Source organism: Siniperca chuatsi, linkage group LG6 (genome assembly GCF_020085105.1).
Source record: "Siniperca chuatsi isolate FFG_IHB_CAS linkage group LG6, ASM2008510v1, whole genome shotgun sequence".
NCBI classification, from domain to species: Eukaryota; Metazoa; Chordata; class Actinopteri; order Centrarchiformes; family Sinipercidae; genus Siniperca; species Siniperca chuatsi.
The window spans coordinates 22074337-22095069 of NC_058047.1; the positions used below are offsets into that span (position 1 = coordinate 22074337).

At 40.9% G+C, this 20733-nt stretch overlaps 2 protein-coding genes across 6 annotated transcripts; one reads left to right on the forward strand and one right to left on the reverse strand.

Moving 5' to 3' along the window:
* Nucleotides 1-31: 31 nt before the first annotated feature.
* Nucleotides 32-13624, reverse strand: hook1 (hook microtubule-tethering protein 1). 3 transcript variants are annotated; one of them, XM_044200826.1, is made up of 23 exons: nucleotides 12327-12486; nucleotides 12145-12215; nucleotides 11885-11970; nucleotides 10971-11043; nucleotides 10205-10255; nucleotides 9704-9836; nucleotides 9350-9417; nucleotides 8472-8534; nucleotides 7688-7771; nucleotides 5863-6068; nucleotides 4888-5028; nucleotides 4085-4286; nucleotides 3852-3962; nucleotides 3647-3734; nucleotides 3490-3556; nucleotides 3249-3389; nucleotides 2959-3046; nucleotides 2683-2714; nucleotides 2499-2581; nucleotides 2244-2344; nucleotides 2004-2105; nucleotides 1817-1885; nucleotides 32-1737 (listed from the first exon to the last, which is right to left on the reverse strand). In XM_044200826.1, exons 2-23 carry the CDS (start codon nucleotides 12148-12150, stop codon nucleotides 1579-1581), a joined length of 2154 nt encoding a protein of 717 aa, XP_044056761.1. In that variant the 5' UTR covers nucleotides 12151-12215; nucleotides 12327-12486; the 3' UTR covers nucleotides 32-1578. The 3 variants fall into 3 exon arrangements, with proteins under 3 accessions (XP_044056761.1, XP_044056760.1, XP_044056762.1); XM_044200825.1 differs by lacking the exons at nucleotides 12145-12215; nucleotides 12327-12486 and adding an exon at nucleotides 13220-13624; XM_044200827.1 differs by lacking the exons at nucleotides 12145-12215; nucleotides 12327-12486 and adding an exon at nucleotides 13220-13614 and having other exon boundaries at nucleotides 5905-6068.
* si:dkey-183n20.15 (RING-HC_RNF170 domain-containing protein) lies at nucleotides 12548-20700 on the forward strand. 3 transcript variants are annotated; one of them, XM_044200843.1, is made up of 7 exons: nucleotides 12548-13146; nucleotides 15849-15954; nucleotides 16577-16688; nucleotides 17212-17317; nucleotides 18867-18940; nucleotides 19028-19138; nucleotides 19902-20700. In XM_044200843.1, exons 2-7 carry the CDS (start codon nucleotides 15899-15901, stop codon nucleotides 20241-20243), a joined length of 801 nt encoding a protein of 266 aa, XP_044056778.1. In that variant the 5' UTR covers nucleotides 12548-13146; nucleotides 15849-15898; the 3' UTR covers nucleotides 20244-20700. The 3 variants fall into 3 exon arrangements, with proteins under 3 accessions (XP_044056778.1, XP_044056777.1, XP_044056779.1); XM_044200842.1 differs by lacking the exon at nucleotides 12548-13146 and adding an exon at nucleotides 14537-15267 and having other exon boundaries at nucleotides 15777-15954; XM_044200844.1 differs by lacking the exon at nucleotides 12548-13146 and adding an exon at nucleotides 14537-15227.
* Nucleotides 20701-20733: the final 33 nt, after the last annotated feature.

Sequence of the window (20733 nt, forward strand, 5' to 3'; positions counted from 1 at the left end):
AACTGAGATTGATGTCACTCAATGTAAAACACACTTTTAGAAAAAGATTTTATTTATTCACAAGAAAACCAAAATGATTTAAAATTTTAACTCCTTAAATTCCTGAAAATTCATAATGCCTTCCTAACTTTTCTTTATGTACACACAAACGTATAACGTAGTTCCTGTGCTGTGCTACACTTGATCGCACTTCTTATTTTCATGTAAATGCTTTTAAATCAGCAATCTACAGGAATCATCCGCTGCAAAGGAAAATAAAAGCACTTTGACATACAGCTATCGATCACACATGGCAAAACCATCATAAAAGAATGCCTCTTTAGTGTTATTGCAAACATACAGAGTGACAAGGCGATCAACAGCCATTTCATGTTGTGAAACTAGTGCAGTTTAACTTAAGACTCGATAAAGGTTGGACAGCCAATATCCCACAATATCAAAGAAAACACCTGCTTCTCTACAGCGCTCTTCACTCTGAACCTCCACCGACACTAAAACAGCCTGAAACATATCCATGATTAAATACAATATCGACTACAGTAATTAAAACTCTCAAGTTACAACTTGCAGGTACTGTATGAAAGCTTAACCTGGTTCTGACATTTAGGATCAGAAGCTGGTGCTAAAATCATGTTTACATTACAGCTGTACAACTTAATCGATTATAGACTTGATTACTCACTACTACATAAGATTCAAGATATTCAGTGAATAGAAAGGCCTGCCAGTTTTCATTTAGAGCATTAAGGAGCAGTAAGGAAGTCAAATCACACTTTAGTACTGAAAATACATGATAAACAGAGTGACTAGTCTTGGATTTCTTGTGTAGGATTCGTTGTTGCAGCACCTCAGAGGTTGATTTTACTTAATATGATTTCTAGGATTTTTCACAGCTTTACACGATGGGCTTGTTCCATTTTAGTAGAAAAAATTTTAAGTGTCTGTTTGATGCTTAAAAGCAGTTGGTGGCCAGCACCAAATATAGCAATCATTTTCTCAAAGACATTCAAAGAACATTTGTCTGACATTAGTACCTCCTTAACTGCATAGTATGATGGTACATACATCAACAATCATCTGAAGTTAGATTTAGCATTCAAATAACCCTTTAAAAAAAAAAAAAAAAAAAAATCACATTCACATTCATATATATTACGGGCTCAGATTCTGAATAAAATAGCTAAGCATTCAATTACGTTTCTCTCATTCCTGATCGAGTACACAGAATGACAGGATAGAAGAGAATGAAGGCTAAATTGATGATTTGCAGTTGGCAAAGCAAACACAGAGCAGATGGGAAATATGTTCTAAGTCTATGGTTGGGAGAGTATGCGCTACTTTAGCTAATGAGGTGAACACAGGTTGTGGGTTCATGTTCTATGAAAGGTCAGCCTGTAGCCAGTGTATTGTGGGACAGTTTGCTATAACCTCAGGTGGGCGACCTATAGGGTTGTGTTTGATTAAGTAAGAGCTCAGATGTGTTTAAGGTCACTTGAGTGCTCACTGGTGGGAGGGAGTGAGGGAGGGTATTTTTCCCTTAACTGAATAAAGGTGAGACATTTAGCTCTATGACAAGGTCTACTTGGAGTTAGTGGCAGGCACGCTGATGGAGAGTGCCCGGCGTGGGGCGTTTGAGACTTGCCGCTGCTGGGACAAGAAGGACTGACCGGGGGACACCACGGAGGAGGAGCAGCCACCCAGTCGTGATTCAATTGCCAACTTCTGAAAGTTCAGACTCTAAGGACAAAGAAAGACAAATTTGCAGTATACTTGGGTGTTGATAATGTCATAAAAGGCAGGATATAAATCATTTTACCTTGTTATACCACGCTGTGACGATCAGCTTTTCCTCATACTCTCTCAGTCTGGCCTGCTCACATTGACGCTACAGAGGCAAATCAATCAAACATGAGTTAAGCTTGAAAACCAGTCCTTTAAAAAAATAAAATAAAAATAAAAAAGTACTGTACGTTCACTACGAACGAGTCAAAAAGTAGATTTACCTCCAGGTTGAGAATCTGCTTGTCCCGATCTGCTAACTGGTTCCTCAGAGAGTGGATCTCAGCGGTGGCTGGGTTTAGTTTAGGATCCAGCGCTCGGATCACCTACAAGCAGGAAAAGAAAGGACAGTTCTGAACACAAGTCAGATCACAGTACTGGACTCAACCTTGCGTTTCAAGGAATAACAAAACTGGAATAAAATTGAATAAATAAATAAAAAAGAAATGATACTCATCACTCACATTGCGAGCTTTCTCCAGGTACATTTTGTACCTCTCTTCCATGGCCCTCATGTCATCATCCTTCTTCTTCAGGGCAGCCATCAGCTCATCCACCTTCAAGGCTTAGAGGCCAGGAAGAAATGAGGTTTCACTTTCACAGTCATATTGTGCTGTTGTGTATTGATGCAGCATTGCAGAGACGGTTACATTTTCCACTTCTGAGGTCGCAGTAGTGGTGTCATATTGGCAAAATCAGATGCGTGATTGGAGACTTACAAGTTTGAGTGTTGTCAGGCTGAAGGTCCTCCAGCAGCTCTTTCTTCTTCATGATTTCGTCCTGAGCCTCGTTCAGCTGGACCCTGAGGAAACAAATGCCGTTTCTTTAACTCCCTCTACTGGAGAACACGGTCATTCATTTTATGTCTCAACTTTTATCCAAGAACCCATAATTCACACTTACATGTGCGCATCAAGTTTCCGCTTCAGGTTTGACTGAAAACAAAAAAGAAAAACTGATTTTAAAGCTTCAGCTAATACATTACAAAGGTTACATTTGGTTAATTAATTGTGCACTGCAAACACATATAAAAAAAATTCCCCCAGTTAAACATTTTGACTGAAAACATAAACTAATGTGACTTCCTTCCATAATGTCATGCCAGCACAAAGTCTAAACAGCCTAATATGATTATAACTCTTTTCTCTGTATTGGTGCCAGAGCTCCTGGCACACTCACATCATCGGGTTTGGCCGCCTGACTCTGCAGAGCCCTCTGGAGGTCCTCGACCTGCTGCTGCAGCTCACTGATCCGCTCTCGACTCAGTCTGCAGATTGATCACAGTGAATAGGAAGGAAACATTAACAAAAGAATGCATTTAAAAAAGAATCTAACATGATGCATTAGCACACAAAACAGAACAGAGCTAAAGCTCAAACAAAGCAAAGTATCAACAGCAAAGCAGCCGATGATTATGGAGAAAAAGAACCTCTATCACGTCGACCTGTTACAAAGACTTAACTGCTAACCTGTTCTCAGTGTCCAATTCACTGCGTGTCTTATGTGCTTCCCCCAGCTGAGCTTGCAGTGAAGCGATCTTCTCCCTCTCACATTCCTCCTGCTGCACTCTCAGCATCTTATTCTCGTGCTGCAGCCTGATGAACTTTTCTCTGAACAATCACACAAACAAAGTCAGTGTTAACACACACACACACCACACTGGAGCAGAAAGTAAAAAAATTCTACATTGTCAGAAGCAGCGTCTATTACCTGTACTCAATGGGTATTAACTCAGCTGCCAGGTTATCATGGCTGGGGCTGCCAGAAGGAAGCATCCCTACATGAAGAAAGTATGCGCATTTCAGAATATCAAAGTGACAAGTGGCTAAGCAGTATTACTGTCAGATTTGAGTATCAAGTGAGATACCTGCTTGGGCGAGCTGGTGCTGTTGAGCCTGAGTGCATCGCAGCTCCTCATTGATCTCCTTCAGAGACTCTCTCTCAATAATGATTCTCTAGTGGAGGGAAAGACATTATAAAACAACAGTCCAAATGTTAGTGAAGACGTTACCACAGCTAGAGTAAAAAAATAAATAAAACTTCTTTCTGACACATTTCAAAGGCTGCCACACCTCTTTCTCTTTCATCACAGTCTCGTGCTTTTCCCCTAACTTCTTCATCTCAAAGGCCAGGTTGTCTGCTCGTCTCGTCTCCTCAGACAACTTCCTGTGTAGCTCCTGGACCTGACATACAGCATGCGAAAACACGTTACATATAAAACACATGTTCGGCTTTAAGAAATCAATAACAGATTCATAAAATTTGAGTTTTATTTTAGTGTGGAATTTCTTTGCACATCATTTACCTGTCTCTTGTACGTCTCAAGCTGAGCGCGGGCAGCGTTGGCCTTGCGCAGTTCTTCCTCCAAGCTAACAGTGTTGTGCATGTAGGTCATGTTATTCTCCTCCAGCAGCTTCATCTGCCTCTTCAGATCACCTAAATTCTCCAGCTTACGTTTGTACGTTTCCACTGAGGCCTCCAGCATCACCACCCGATCTGAGCAGTTCCTACAGTATGTCAATACAAAATACATTAATATCAATTTTCAAAAAAACCTATCATTGAATAACTGACACCAAACGGCTTAATTTTTCTATCTTTAGGCTCTAATCCGGGGTTTCCACTAGCATGGACGAAGAATTTTAGCATTTCCCCCCCATTAAAATTAGTGTAATAATTTACAGTTTAGAGTTATTTTACTTAATGTTGGAATATTACATTGTGTGCTGATGTTGTTTTCCTATTTCTTTTTGTTTGTGCTCATGCAAAAAGTAAACCTACTCTCTCAAAGCCATTTGTATGCAGATTTTTGTTCCAGCCATCAGCTAATTTCACTGATTAGCACACCCTCAACCAAACAAGAGGAGCTAAACATAAGCACCTAAGTGGCCCAGGTGTCTGCTAGTTTCTCATTAGGAGGCAACAAAAGATGTCTGTTTGTATGCTGCTCCTTAAAGAAAAAGTAGCTGAAATAAAAACTGGTTACTCTGTCTAGCCTTTTTTAATATTACTTTGTTTATTTTTGTGGTCTGTACTCAAAATAAAAGAAAATACTTTGGCAGACCTGTTAAACCTGATGCAGTGCACCTCCCCCCATAAAACACAAACCTCAGAACGTCCAGTTCATCTTTGAGAGCTCGAGATTCTTCTGCCAGGCTGGTGAGCTCGTCGTTACGGTGCTGAACCTCAATCAGCTGCTTCTCCAACTCTTCACAGTGGATGCGGTAGTCATCCTTAGCGGCCTCCAGCCTAAAAGACACAAATACATATAATAATAAAAAATAAAACCACTATCCACTTCTGGCTAATATCCTGTCGCAGGAAAATAAAATGCACCCATGCCATGACTGCAAGCCGGATGACACCCCCGTCATCGGCCGGATTACAAACAACAATGACAATTCATTTCGGGAGGAACTCAACAATCTTGTTGATTGTGCACAGAGAACAACCTACTGCTCAATGTCAGCAAAACCGAGCAGCTGAGTGTTGATTTTAGGAAAAAGGAGGCAAAGACACACACCCCTGTTTACATCAGTGGAGCAGGTGGAACAGTTTTAGGTTCCTGGGAATCAGCATCACAGAGAACCTATCATGGACATCACATATCTCCACCCTGGTTAAGAAAGCTCAGAAACAGTTGTATTTCTTTAGAAAACTTAATAAAGCAAAATTCCCGTGCCAAGTTCTTTACAGAGGAGCAATAGAAAGCATCCTGACCGGAAACATTACAAACTGGCATGGGGTGTGCACGGCCCAGGACCGGAGGGTTCTGCAGCGGGTGATTAAAACCGCTTAGAAGATCACTGGTACCAACATACCGAGAATCAGTGATATTCAACTCCACCTCATCCTCTGCACTCCACCATAAATAAAATGACATGGAACTTTCTGTTATGCTGGTTTTGAACATTAACATACCACTACCTTTGTATATGTATATAAGTAAATGTATATATTGTTTTATTTTTATTCTATTTTAATTTAAAATATTTGTATATATGTTCTGTGTGTGTAGCGTGAAAGGAGCTACAACTTTCATTTCACAGTGCAGCCCTGTGTTGTAGAATGACAAAAAAGTACCTTGTATAATGAGGTTGATGCAGTACACTGAAAGTGACACACCTGAAGTTCTCCTCCTGCAGCGCCTCAAACTGTTGCTGCAACTGGCTGTGTTTTCTTCCTGAGGGTGTGCTTGGGTCGTCAAATGTGTCCAGCTGATTGGCTCGGTCTGTTAGGACGTCATTCTCGGCCAATAAGCTGTTCCGTTCCTCTTGAAGAACAGCCACCTGTCCAGGCACAATAAGGTTTAGACCTGCTCTCACAAGTGAAACAATTAACAAAGTTAAAGTGAATTTTATATATATATATATATATATATATATATATATATATATATATATATATATATGTTTGTGTCAGTCAGCAGGAAGACTTTGTGATGTTAAATCTCTCTTTGGTCAGTTATTTCATGCAAAGCAGCAGTCACATCTGAGCATCGAAAGACACACCACTCCCATTACAGATAACTCTTCCTCTCCCAGCTGTTAATCAGTGCAGTTAATCCATGCTGGAAGCATGACAGCACAGACAAATTGGACTTTAAGTAAACACGTTAATACACGGCTTGTTAGTTTCACTTCTCACCCATCATTTCGCTGATGTGTTTTTTTTCCAACCTCCAGACACTGGACTATTAGCCCGAGATTAACATGTCATTGTTTAAAAGTCCTGCATACAACATGTCTACAAACTAGAAAAAACAACCCATACAATCAGTGTCTAACTTTAGAAGCTACACGTTTAACTGGGGCTGGGATACATGGTTGATCAATATCATAATAAAATAACAATATTTTCCTGATACATATATATCGCAATATTGCAAATATATCCAAAATAACATGATAATAAATTTGATGTACAATTCATGCTCCACTGTCATGCATTACAATGAACAAAACTTTTCACACGTGTAAAATAAAGAAAATTCAGTCATTAAACTCATTTTGTTGCTCCCAATGTTTAGTTTGCTTGGAATTTAAAAAAAAATAGACGACAAAATTTTGTAAATGACAAGATTTGATGATCATCATCAGAAGAATTAAACTGAAAGCTTATGAAAAATAATACTGAATTACTGTCCAGCCCAAACTTTAACTCCATTGCTTTTCCTATGAACTATAATGTAAGTCTTAAATAGACCAATATGAATTACAAAATAATGTGATGCTGCTTTTACCAAAAGAAAATGACGAAATGGTTATTATGACAGACAGATGTTTCTGGGTGAATTACTGAAATAATACCACAGAATATTAAAACACACACTGCATGACTTGTCTGAACAGAATCCTGATTGAGCCGTCTGTTAGCTGAGTTAGAGTAAACATTTGAGCAGCTGGTTTAGATGGGTTTAGTTTTGCCGAATGGTCAGCCAAGTTGGACTTACCTCGCTGCGGCGAGAGATGAGCACGATTGGTGACAGAACAAATCAATCTGTCGAGAGTCCAGTTGAACAGTTGATCAGTGCCTATGTTAAACTTAGTCTTCCTGTACAGTGCTGAGTGAGGCCTTCTAGCAGTGGCAGAGCACGGGCCGGTTGCCACAGTGGGACCAGCAGAGCCCAGACTGTAAGCCCACAGTCCTTCTGCCACAGCAGCTCCAGACAATAGACCCAAGCATTACAGCGAATTACACAACTCCTGTTTACACTGTGCCACAGGCGTGTGTGTGTGTGTGTGTGTGTGTGTGTGTGTGTGTGTGTGTGTGTGTGTGTGTGCGTGTAAAAACATGGAGATTTGAATATCTGCAACTTACTGAAGGCACTGAGGCTAGACAGCTGTAAATGAATCATATTAATGTATTTTTTTTCTGTAGAAAGCGTGTGTATAAGCTCTGTATTCACCTGTATGTCCAGCTCTTGACAGCGTTGGGCTAATGCTTCCTTCTCTGCTAGAAGTTCGGCGAGGTCCTCTAGGGCTTTTTTTAGCTGGACACATGAAGGAAAAGCAGAATTAACTAACAAGTACATTTACATAACTTATAGACTGGTTCTACCGCAAGACTCTGGTCAGAAGGCTCAGAAGTCTTTAAAACTCTTCTTTAAGCATCACCTCCTTTTCATGGATGGCCATGTTCAATTTTTAACCAATGTTAAGCTTGTTACACAGGACTCATCCCACAGTCTATCTGCCTGTTCAGGCAGCTGATGCCCAGAGCTCTCTGTACAGTGGTCATGCTTATCCTCAAACAGATCACCTTAAAAAATGCCTGGGTGACTCGAGGTTGGAGTGACTCCTTTGAAATGGTAATGTTGAAGTTCATACTGAGAGCTGAAACTGACAACAATTTTGATCATCAATTTGCTAAGTACTGCCTCTCAAAAAGGTGAGGATTTACTTGCTTTTCTCCATTTCATTTCATAATAAATTGAACCCCTTTAGGCTTTTTGACTGTTGGTCAGACAAAATAAGCAATTTCAAATCTTAAGATGATTTATAGACCAAATACTTAACTGAAAAAATTACTTAGACATTAATTGCAAATAAAAATAATCATTGTACAAACTGGGAATTAAGAATGTATCTCCAAATTTACTTACTTAGAGAATTTCACAGCAGAAAGTAACAACTTTGTTAAAACAATAGGAAGTCCTCCCGGTTGGGAGTCTCTGTAGTAACAACACTGACCTGCTGTTCCAAGTCCCCTGACAGTTCTGCTCCAAATGTGGCCATGGTCTCTTTACTCATGAGCTGAAGAGGAAAAATGTCACTGGATTTATGGATTACACAGACTCATTAGAATAGCTGCAAAGCTTCAACCTATTTTACCCAAACACAAGTATACCCTCTGCCCTCCCACAACACCAACTACTGCTGCGGCTGAAGTCCCTTTGAGACACTTTGGCTTTGTTCAGACTGCAGGCAAATCAGATTTGTTTCTCAAATCAGACAGACTGTCCGCATTGTTATTTGCAAGTGATCAGGTCGGATTTGTGTGTCCAGACATCACCAACCTATCTGCATGGGTTGATGTGGTAACGACGTAGGAATCAGTAACTACGTACGCTATGGAGATCCGTCATCTCGCCCTCCAAACAATCGTGCTGTCAAGTCGCGGTGCAGAACTCCTCAACTGCTGAGTTTGTGTGGTGCAACGGAGGAGTTCTGCACCGCGACTTGACAGCGTGCAGCATGGATTCTGTTCTGACGCTTCATGGATGTATTATAATAGCATCCATGAGCTGCTCTGATGAACTTCCGTCACTCTGGATTTAACGTCATCGTTGTGTGTCGTGTTGCGAGCGAAGCAAAAGACACTTTGAAATCCTATTTGAGTGTCCGGACTGAGACGCATCTGTAGAAATTCGATTTGCAAAAATCGCATTTCATGTGGTTTTTGGCTGTCCAGACTTTCTAAAATCAATCTGGATATGCCAAAAGACTGATTTGGGCTGGCAGTCTGAACAAGGCCTTAGAGACAAGTTAAAGTTAAACTGCTCAGCCAAGCTTTTCTGGATATTTTGAATATCTCTAAGTGAAGGAGACACATATTAAGATGGACTGACCTCCTGGATGGCTGTCATGACAACATGCTGCACTGACTCCTCCAACGTCATGATGATCTGGATGTATTCTGGCAACAGAATGAGAGAGATTCATCAACTACACACACTGACTGCATCGTTTAGAATTTAGAAGCGTTTCTGTCCCACTTCCAAATGTAACACAGCTGTCATTGATTTCCCAGCCAGGCTGCTTGACGGACTCTGCCTTTGTCCGTGGCTTGGGAGGGCAATAATTAAACATTGTTCAGCTGACGGCCTTAACCTAACTGGATTTTGATGGCACATGTATACTGTAGATATTTGAGTAACTGTTTGTGTGCACAAATGGTGTGTAACATAGAAGCAGTCCAATACCTTGTTTACGCTCACATCTGACAGCACAGCCCAGTATGAGCTGCAGCAGCCTCCCCAGCTCCACAGGGTCTGAATGCTCTGCCGCCAGGGCCAGATCTGGCAAGGGGAAGTCTGAGATTTCCTGGGCTAAGACCTGATGGTGCAGAGAAAGACATAACAGTGAGTCAAACTGCTCTGAGCTAAACTGGTAACAGTTTTGCTACAACTAATGATGAATAAAATATTTCGATCATGTGTCGATTTAGCAAAATGTATGTAAAAAAACTGCTGGGCAACAGTACTACATGTACTACTACACATATTGTGTACCAGGCTTGAGCTGCTTGATGCTTGTTTTGCATACTAGGCTAGTGGGGTTTTGCGCTACGTAAACAATGCCTACTACAACTCCCACAAGAATTGAATGAACACACAGAGTGCGACTCTCACATCCAGCAGGTGCTTCTTCAAACCACCTGACAACTGTGCAAACACAAGGGAGGATATTGTGCCACAACCTACCTCATTATAATAATCAACCACCATCTGAAGGATCTTCTTCAGGTTGTTCATCTGAGATCACACACAAGATTATGAAATGTTATGAACTTGGTTTATAGTCAAAATGGGGACAAAGAGAACAAACTCACAACAGAGATTCCCTTTAAACATAATTTATGTTCATGCAATGACTTTTTAAATGTACACAAGTGAAAATAGGCCATCTTCACAGCAGACATTTTGACTTGTCATGGTAGAAAAAGTTAATAATAACATTAACGATGGCCCTTCTCTACTCTAGTGTCCCAGTAAGCCCAGCATGCACAAAACCAGGACCCTTAAACTGAAGCAGCTAAATGGAGTTCAGACATTCATTTTATTGTTTACACCTGTGCTTTTCCTACTGTGACATGTCAAAATGTCTTCTGTGGAAGAGGTCTATCGGGGAGGGAAAAAAAAACAGCAACAGGGAAACACAGTCACAGCCAAACAGAGGGAGATAGAATGGCATGCATTTTGCTTTTCTAAATCACCTTTACATTACATATAGCTGACATATTTGGACAAACATACATGTACACATTTCGCCAGAGGAGTCAGAGCGCGGGGTCAGAGTGCAGGCTAAGCCAGGAGAGGCACCCTTGGGGCAGGCAGGAGGTCAGTGTCAAGGGCAGTTTGGCAGGGTTGAAGCAAACAGAGGATTTAGCACACAGGGGGTTCAGCAAAACATGAAGAGTAGAGTCAGAGAGGACAGATAGGGGACGGGGAAGACAGCACTGCTATGTACCTTCAGTCTCCATTTATCCTCAATGTCTGTTTTGATACGACTGAGCCATCCATCAGTGAACCAAGCTGGGTCTCTGCAGCACACGGGGCATAAAAAGACACACAGAGAGGAACAACAGTTAATCTACACATGACTTCTCAATTAACTGTGTGCAGTTCAATGTCAAAGTCTTCTAGAGAATATTAAGTGTTGCAGTTTGCTTTCTCTCAGCAGTTATTTCCTACAGTACCCAGAATTACTTTTTAATAACCCCTAGAAAAACAGGAGTGTTCTTTCATTCAGCTGTGGGTTGCACATGTAGGAGGAGGGTAACAGTGATAGTAAAAGCAACTTAAAGGGAGTTTTTCCACAAAGAAAACAGTGAGTCTCACCACTCACAACACAACATGCCCCTCTACTGTAGCTTTGTTACATTCTGAACTCTCAAGGTTGCTGTCTGTGGAGAACGTGGTATCTCCTTCTGTCACTGGTGCCGTTTGGTGAATTTAAAAATCATTTGTTGTTGTTTTCAGTGTCTGTTGTTCGAAATCTGATGTTTGCTGTTGATTTACATTGCAAAAAATGGACCCAGAAATGCATTATCCAATAACATTTGTGTATATAATCAGGACTCTTACAAAATGTATTAGAACAATGAATTGCGACTGAGTGACAAACAAAATCCTTTACTTTAGCTTTTTTTTTGCCAGGATTTACATGGTGCATAGTTCAGTTTGTCTTAGAGAAACTTAAGTACCAGGCTACCACATGTGATATGGTGGTCTATAATAATTTGAGCCAAACCAGAATGGCTGTAAATAAATAATGTATCTGCAGAGTAGCCAGATATCATGATTAATGGTACAGATCTCTACAACCTATATGCTATATTCCTGTGTGTGTGTGTGTGTGTGTGTGTGTGTTTGTGCTCTCACATTTGATGCAGTGCCTGTGACATTGCCGCTCCACTGGTCAGCTCCTCCACTGTTCTGCAGGGTGCAGGAGTGTTGAAGGTCTGCAGCTGAGAGGCAGAAAACACGGCATCATCATGAGGACCGGTCAACAATCCATGGAGAGTACAAGGCGAATAAAACTATGTGAGGGAGGTGGTGACATGCAGAAGCACACTGCATTGCACAAGCTATCACTTAAGTGTTTCTCCAAAACACCGCAGATGTGCTGAGGTGCTGTGTACCTGCATCCAAACTGCTACAAGGGAGGAATGAGTAAAGCAGAGAGGATATAATAGGGGACAGGGATGCACTTCTGGATGGATAGCAGGATGAGAGATGAGACTGTATTTAATAGTGGCAAAGACACCACAACAAGAACTGTCCAACTGTGTCCTGTACACATCCTGCTGTTTATAGTGATTACCAAGCTTATCTCAAGGCTACCGGTTTGAGGTTCACTCCCACCGACCTGTGAACGCTTCAGTTCCAAAATGAGATAACCACCATTTGAAAACATTGACATGTAGCATTAAAATTAAGTCCACTGTTTGGGGACAACTTTTAAATGTTGTCCTCCTAATTGGACATAAGGGTTTTTTGGCATGAAACCCTGGTGGGCTAACTTGATCTAACCTCTTACTTTGTGATACTGTTGTTCAACAAGATAACTGATGTGGCTGTGATATAGCCGCAGGATTTAGATGTGAGATGAACCTGACACGAGATCTAATTAACAAACCGCTTAGCCTATTAAGGTAGCCAACAAAACGTGGATTCAAACCCATGAAGAAGAAGTCAGCTAAGTTATGTCTAAGGTAAATAAAAAAGAAGGTAACTATTGCTGGTGTTAGCTACATTTAATCTGTTACATAATGTTAACAAAAGATCCAAAGAGCGACATTCCACAAATATCTCCTGGTTAATGGGATTAGCACTCTAAATCTGGCGACTAAACTGAAGGATATTGTTGTCTTTGTAGCTCCTGAGTGGTAACTTCATATTTGTTAGCCTGCAGTGCCAGCTCCCTGCTCCTCGCCTAGCTACACGTCGGACTGACAGTGACAGCGTCTGTCTATGAAATGAACAACAGCTGCAGCTGACGCTAATCTCCGTAATAACGACGTACAGCAGTTGCTGTTAGACTAACTGACGACCATCTGTGCTCGTTCATATTTGTCTCATTTTCTCTCAGCTGATAAGAGACTGTTTTCGTTGACACCCCCACCCCTACCACCTACAAACAGGTAAGCGAAATCGCCTCCATGGTTTCCTTCTGTCAGGCGACACATTCACGTAACGCTGAGCAAACAAACTCACCCATATTATGAGGCTCTCGGTCAGTGCCGTTTTATTCTCGTCCATTTGTTTCTTTTTAGCTTAAAGCTAAAATATTTTCCACCTGTCAGCAAAGCTCTTCCGCTCCTTTCCTCTGCATTTGACCTCACCTGCTGCCGAGAGGTAGATCTCTAACGACAAATACGTACAGTGAAGAGCCACGACGGCCGTTCCGCCATAAAAATAACGTAAGATGTACGTGAATGGCGCAGCTTCTTAGTTCTTTGACGTTTACTTGTTTGAGGGTTGCGGTGAAGTGAGCTGGATCCAATCAGTGTTGAGCTCTGTGAAGATTGACGGCTGTCGAACCGCGCTGTAGCCAATCTGTGAACGTGACCTGTGATTAACATACGCCCCCATTATCTGGCCAAAATCAAAACATTTCTGATCTGTGTAATTATCAAATGGCTTCCCTGCATTAGTGATGGAAAAATCCAAATCAAGGGAAGGGAACACAGTTAAATGTGTATTACTTCATATTTTATTCACATTCATATATTATTTTCACCTACTTGTATGTATGTAGGCTACATAATAGTTCTGTTTATTTTCACCTGTCTTTGTTCAGCTTTGTTGTCCGTGTGTTTTAGCTGTATGTCTATTTCTATCTTCCTATAAACTGCTCTTGGAACTGTGTGCAAGTACACTGAGAAGAACTTAAAACCAAATTCTTTGTATGTGTACACATACTTGGCCAATAAAGCTGGTTCAGATTCTGATTCATCAGATTTCATGAAAGAAAGACTATTTTGGCAGGTCACAGTATTCAATCTGCTGTCAATACAAGCAGCTCAATAAGACTTGACTCTCCCCAGTGAGGTCATTCCACATTCAGATAACAAAGTCATGATAGGCCTACTGTACATCATCGTGGCTTATAAGATCTTTACGGACGTGGCTGCTTATGATAAAACTGTGATAACCTCAGAGAAAGATAGACAAAAGAAAAAACTGCAAACATGACAAAAAGCCCCAAACGCATACATTTATTGCAAACATCAAATAAACAATTTCAAGAACATTTGTTTTGCTCACAGTACCTCCCTACTGTCTACAATACCAGTGGGGTTCTGTAAACAACACATTCATTTGATTTATTTCATTTGAAGTTTTGTCTTTGTTTTGCTTCATCTTGTCTGCCAACAACACACGTGATAGCACTTGCTCAATCAACATAAAATCTTAATTGCAGTGTATTTCATGTTTGACTACGTGACCTACTGTAAAAGGCTAGTAGCCAACGGAGAGATGATCCTGCACAGCCAGTTTTTCAGGTATTGCTCGCAGTTGGAAACTGAATACAAATAGGGAATGTTAATCCCTTTTAACCCTGTTTTATAGGCTATATTATCTAGAAATAGAAACTATTTTCTGTAATCATCCTGCTCTCAGGCAGCCACTGCAGGCTTGGCAGCATGCCCACCATTCTCTGACCATAAATCATTTCTCATGAATACAATAAACCTCCTCACATTATCCATTCATATCTCTCACATGAGGGTTAGGCTACAGTGTGTTACAAATACTGACTGCTTTTCCAAGATAACAAATCTCACACGTGTCACCTGCTTTCTGAGCCACAATATGGAAAATTCCAAACAAGTAGAAGATGAGATGCATCATGTGCATCTGTAGCCTTATGACATATTTAATTTGAATCTGGTTGAATATAACACGAGACATCCTTACATCACAAACAACTAAGGGATCACTGAGCATAGCTGATATGTCACACACTTCTACAATCAGTGTGTGTATGTCCTCTGACTGGACTTTACCCATATGGCCTACCAGAGCACCCTCTGTCCTGTGTTTAGTTGTCAGTAGGTGAGCATCTCCTGCCACTCTGAGACCCTGACCCTCATTGACTGATGGATGCTATTTTTAGATGACCTGAACCACACTGACTCCATCTCTTCAGCTCCTGTCTGAGGGGAGATGAAGGGCCTGTGTAAATATGTGCCAGGATATTTCTGCAGCAGCTGCCAAGGTGAATTATGTGAAGATGATCACACCTTCACATGATCACTGTAAGAGAGAGCTAATTGATTTGCTTAATAGTTGAGAATTTGTTGAATTCAGAAATCTTCCTTTGTATCACAGCAAAACCTGGATCTATGAGAGAGATATTTTGCCTCTCCCCCTTAGTGTAGTACAGTGTTAATGTCAGTGACATTCGTATGCATTTCACAACCAATAGTTTATGGTAAGAGTAGTATTATGGGAAGGAGGGCTGTTGACAGAGTAAACTTTGGGTAAATGATTGGCAAAGTCAGATCTAGCCTACTTAAACACAGCGTGGGAGGGATCTTTTCTGCAGTTGATCTGGTGGAAAGTCATGTGACCCAAATAGTTTGTCTCTGACCACTCTTAAGGGGGGTTGCTTTTTACATGTGATGACTTGAATACTTTTACACTAAACGTTCATTGCAGTCTCTTGTACTTTTCCATAAGTGTTATATGTTCTTTTGCAGTAGTACAGCTTAATACAACCCTGTGCTTTATTGATCGGACTGCATTGCTGCTCCCTTTTAAGCAGGAAGACTCTGACACCAGCTGATATTGGAGGCTGTAGTTGATCATTAACAGGCAGCTCTAATTTATTTTGAAGAGTGATGCTGTCAGGCAGCACTTCATTTCCTTCTAGGAGCCGGTGACTACATGTCAGCTGCTGTTTCTAGATCAACTATGCACCCCCACCACAGCTCTCAGTCCAAGTGAGTCTCATTTTTATTACGTTTGGCAGTATTGATAGGTTTATGTTTGTTTGCTTAGAATACAAGCGTGGTTGTGTGCTCTAACTGCACTTATAAGATAGTTTAGATTTAGGCAGAAGTGTTTTTTTGATCTCATGACACCCAGGCTCGCTCAAACTGATCTGTTAGAAATCTGTTAGAAATGGACTAGTTGCCTAAAAGTGTAAAGTAATCCACTAGACTAGAAACAGTGTAACTTCATAAAGTGATTACTGTAATCACTGTAAATGCAATTTGATGATAAAAGCCAGATTGTGATGCTGAAGTTGTTTGCGGTGCCTAATGAAAGTTGTGATTATTTTTAGTTAAGATTAATTTTACAAATGAATGCAGGGTAAGCTTTGAAATAATTTAGGTAAATGAAAGTCCTTGTGGATACAACATGTCAATTAGCTGGCAGCAGCTAATCTGTCAAACAGCTGTAGTCACCGCATCAGCATCTGTCATCCACAAACAGAAAAGAGCGGCATACAATCCAGTTTATCTCCCAAATCTTTTGTTTTTGTGTCAGTATCTCCTCACTGGCAGATATGCGGAATTTAAGGCGTGTATATCATTGACGCCATCTTGTGTCACTTTGCAGACTGGACCATCTCCCCTCTGAAGGTGCAGCGGGTCACGGTCACCTCGGGTCATCCAGATCTCTGGTGTGCACACCTGATCAGTCAGCATCAACGTACATCAGTTGCCACAAGGTGAGAGCTTCGCTCACTCACACACACACACACAGCAAGCACAGATATGAAGCTTATGGTTTGCAGGTTATTTCTTTAAAGGAAATTTCAAAATCCAATAGGTTTTTTTTTCAACAAACAGTGACGACAGGACAAGCACACAGGCAGTAAATAATGTTATTACTGTAAGGCACTCCTGTGTGATGATTATTATTGCTTTTATTAGGGTCACAGTCAGGTGGAGAGAGTTGCTGCCAAACAAATGATAATAATCTCACTGTTTACTTGTATAATCCTGGACCTTGGCCTAATCAAAAGTCCCCAAACATGTATTGTGTATCTATTATAATGTCTGTTATGAGCGTTTTAGAAATTATATTGCACACAATATTGGGAATATTTAATTTGGCCATAAGATTGTTTTTTGATTCGTCAGCTCTTGCTCTGCTTCATATTTTCTTCTTCCTCCTTATTTTTTTCCTTCTTCCTGTTTTTCACCTCTCATCTCTTAACTTTTGTCTCTCTTTGTCCCTAATCTTTTTAGGAATCTACACAGTCATGTCCATCAACAAGCCGAGACTGGCACTGTCCAGTCTGCCTGCAGACGGCCAGCTTCCCAGTCCAGACGAACTGTGGCCATTTGTTCTGTGGTACGAGATTCAACACACACTCATTCATTGGCTGGTCAGTGTAGCATCAGTGTGCTGCAGCCTTGAGGCCTGTATGTTCGGCTTTAAATAATTAACTGTTGCCATGGTTTTCCAACTCTGCCTCTCACCTGAAAGCTTTACTCAAATGATTCTTCTCAAAGGTGTACGTACGTATAAGATGTGGTGTAGTGAGTCACCAAAAACAAACACAGTCAATTATCTGGTCACAGATGTGCAGAGGTGAACCTCAGATGCAAAAGTTCAAGTTCAGATTTACAGAAGGACATCTGATCGTGTTATATCATCAACATATTATATTGAGTTGGATAAAACTTTTTAGATAGACCAATCTTGCTGCTCAACTACCATCTTCAGCAAAGTATTGGATGGCTAAATTGACTGTGGTATTATATATATATATATATATATATATATGTTTCATAGCACATTGCATAGCATATTTCATACACAAGGGAACACTAAATGTGTTTTAGAGTAAAATTGAAAAGAAAAGGAACAAGGATAGAAAGAAAGTAAGAGATGTATGACTTTAATCACAACTCAGTCGCGTTAAGTTTTCGATTTCTAAGATGAAGTAATCATTACTGAAAGACAGCAGATAAAAGTAACATTTTAAGGCTGTGAGAGTCTGAACATACCTCAAGGCTGTTCTAGCAACTAGGAGCATAAAAACTAAAGGCAACTTCACCAGATTTTATAAGTGACACTCGGAACAGTGAGCAGCGCGGTGCCAGGAGAGGTGTGGCTCAGAGGCACAGCGGTCCGCCCACTGAGCGGAAGATCGGCGGTTCAATCTCATCATGTCGAAGTGTCCTTGGGCTGTGGCATCGGTGTGTGAATTAGTGAGTGATTAGTTTCTTTCTGATGAGTAGTTGGCACCTTGCATGGTAGCCTCTGCCGTCAGTATGTGACATGTAGTGTAAAGCGCTTTGAGGTCGGTGCAGTCCATTTACCAGGGTGTCTGGGAGGCTCGTAGCTTTTACGTTGATTTAAAATATATTGTGGAACAAGGGAATTCAGTGCTTATAGACGAGCAAGAGAACCTTAAAGTCAATTAAAGTGCACCCCGAGAGAAAGCCATTACATTACGTCTATTCTACTAGTTGCAAAAGTGTTTCAGGTTTTGCGAAGAAGCCTCTTCTCTCGTCATGTCTCCAACATACTGCACATGTTTATGGCACAGAGGCACTTGTTTAACCTTGATCTTATCTGTCACAGATTACAAAGATATTACTATTCCAGCAAACAGTTGCTGTCACCTTTGCCTTAACATACAGTAGACACCTAAACGCTGTACCTGCCCCACATACCTGTGTCTTACCCCAAGCCTTTTCAACCCTTGATCTGTCTGTTACCATTAACAGTGATGAAATACTGTAACTTAATCTCATGCTTGTCATGCCTGCATCAGAGGTTCATCACAGTTTAGCTACATTTTCAATATTTGATGGCAGCACTAGAGATGCATTTGGTATAAACTGTTGAATGTTTGATGACGAAGTGTCGATTTATGTGTTTGATTCTGCAGCTCCCTGTCTGATCGCCTACTGGAGACATGGGGCCTGGTTGGATGCAATCAGCTGCCCTCTCTGCAGACAGAAGGTACAGCATGCACGATCAGATGAAGACACCGTGTAAACAGTTCAGGATGAGTGTTGAACATGGCGTGAAATGTTTCTGATTTCCCAGGTGATCGTGCTGTGTAATCTATTTAACGAGAGTCGATCGGACCGTCAGTCAAAGGAAGTTCTTGGGAAAATCACAGACTACAACAAACGTTATTCTGGAGCCCCGCGAAGGGTCAGTACCCTAACTAAACTTCAGACATAACATCAAACAGCACACATATCCTTCACTCAACCCTTTTTTTAGTCTTTTATTGGAAAGTCCACAGTAGATTTCCCTGTTCTCCACCCTTTACCTGTGTCTGGTTGTGTAAAAGTATCAGACGGTGCAACTTTCTCTTACAGCCCTGAATGTAACATCAGATTAGTTTCTGGGAAAGATGAGAATTCCTCCACCCTTCTCTCTGACAATAGGTTTAGTAACAGTAATACCGCTTATGCAACCTCAAGGATTTATTGTGCTCTACAACCACCAATACCAGACAAAGGAGGTGTCTGGTTAACACTCCTTGCATTGACACAACTGGTTGCCCAACCTTGGATGAGCATTTCCTTTCATTTGAAATATGTATACAACTGATTTCCCACATGGATCTCCTTCACATACTCTTATATCAATAAACCTAAAAGGTGGTGTTAACATACACTGGCCTTTTTAAAGTATGGCAGCTGAATTTTGAGTTTAAATTTATGTGGAATAACTTTTATAACTTTTTAAGGGATCTAAAACTCTATCTTTACATGCAACTAAATACAGGAACTTCTAAAAGGAATATCTTGAGTGATACTCTATATGTCCTGTATCTACAAAAACCAGCTTTTCCCTACTCTCTTTTAATATTATCATGTATACACCATGTGTGAATGTTCATATCTAGAACTATTTGGTAGGTTTTCCTCTCTGACCTGGCTTCTCTTCTGCATACTGACCCTTCCAGTTAACAGACTACCTGTGTGACGCGCCCCTCCTCCTGCAGTTACTGGCCCGAGGCCTAGGCACCATGGGAGGACTCGTGTGGCTGTTTTTCTTCAGGGTGGCCCTGTGCTGCGTGGGGACCGTGGTGTCCATCTCCTCCCCTCCTCTGGACTCCGTCTCCTCATCAGCAAACCCCCTGGAAACAGACCCCTCCCTCTGTGGACTGCTGGGGGTCCTGGATGACCTGGTGGTTGTCATCCTGCTCCTTATCTGTGTTATCAACATCAACCAGCAAATGGCGCCAGAGAGAGGACACTATGCAAATGCTACAACCTCCCAAGGAGTAACGGGGAGTTCACTGTAGACAGCTGCTGCTGGAGAGAGTCAGTACACGCTGTTTGACATGGACTTTCATCAGATTTCTTCCTTTTGGCTGTTGCTAGTTGGATTAGTGGATGCAAAAATATTGACAACAGCACAGCATGCAACCGTCTAAAGATGTTAGACGCCGTCTGAGCCTCTCAGACTGTGGATTCAGACTCCAGGCCTGTTTGTCAAGTGTTTACAGAGCCTATGCAAAAGTGATATCTAAAATACAATGTCAAAAATGTAATTTGATTCTTTATATTTTAATCATAATCCATATTTTTTAGCATCTTTACCCAGAGAAACTGGCCATCACTTTTACTCCTTTAACTTAAATTTAAGCCATTTTGTTTCAGCAAGCTCAAGCTGTCATGTCAGTACTGTAATATTGACATATACATTGATATTATATGAATTTGTTTTTATGTGTAAAATGAATTATATTTATTGTCTTATGTGGCATTTCTTTATCATATGACACACTACAC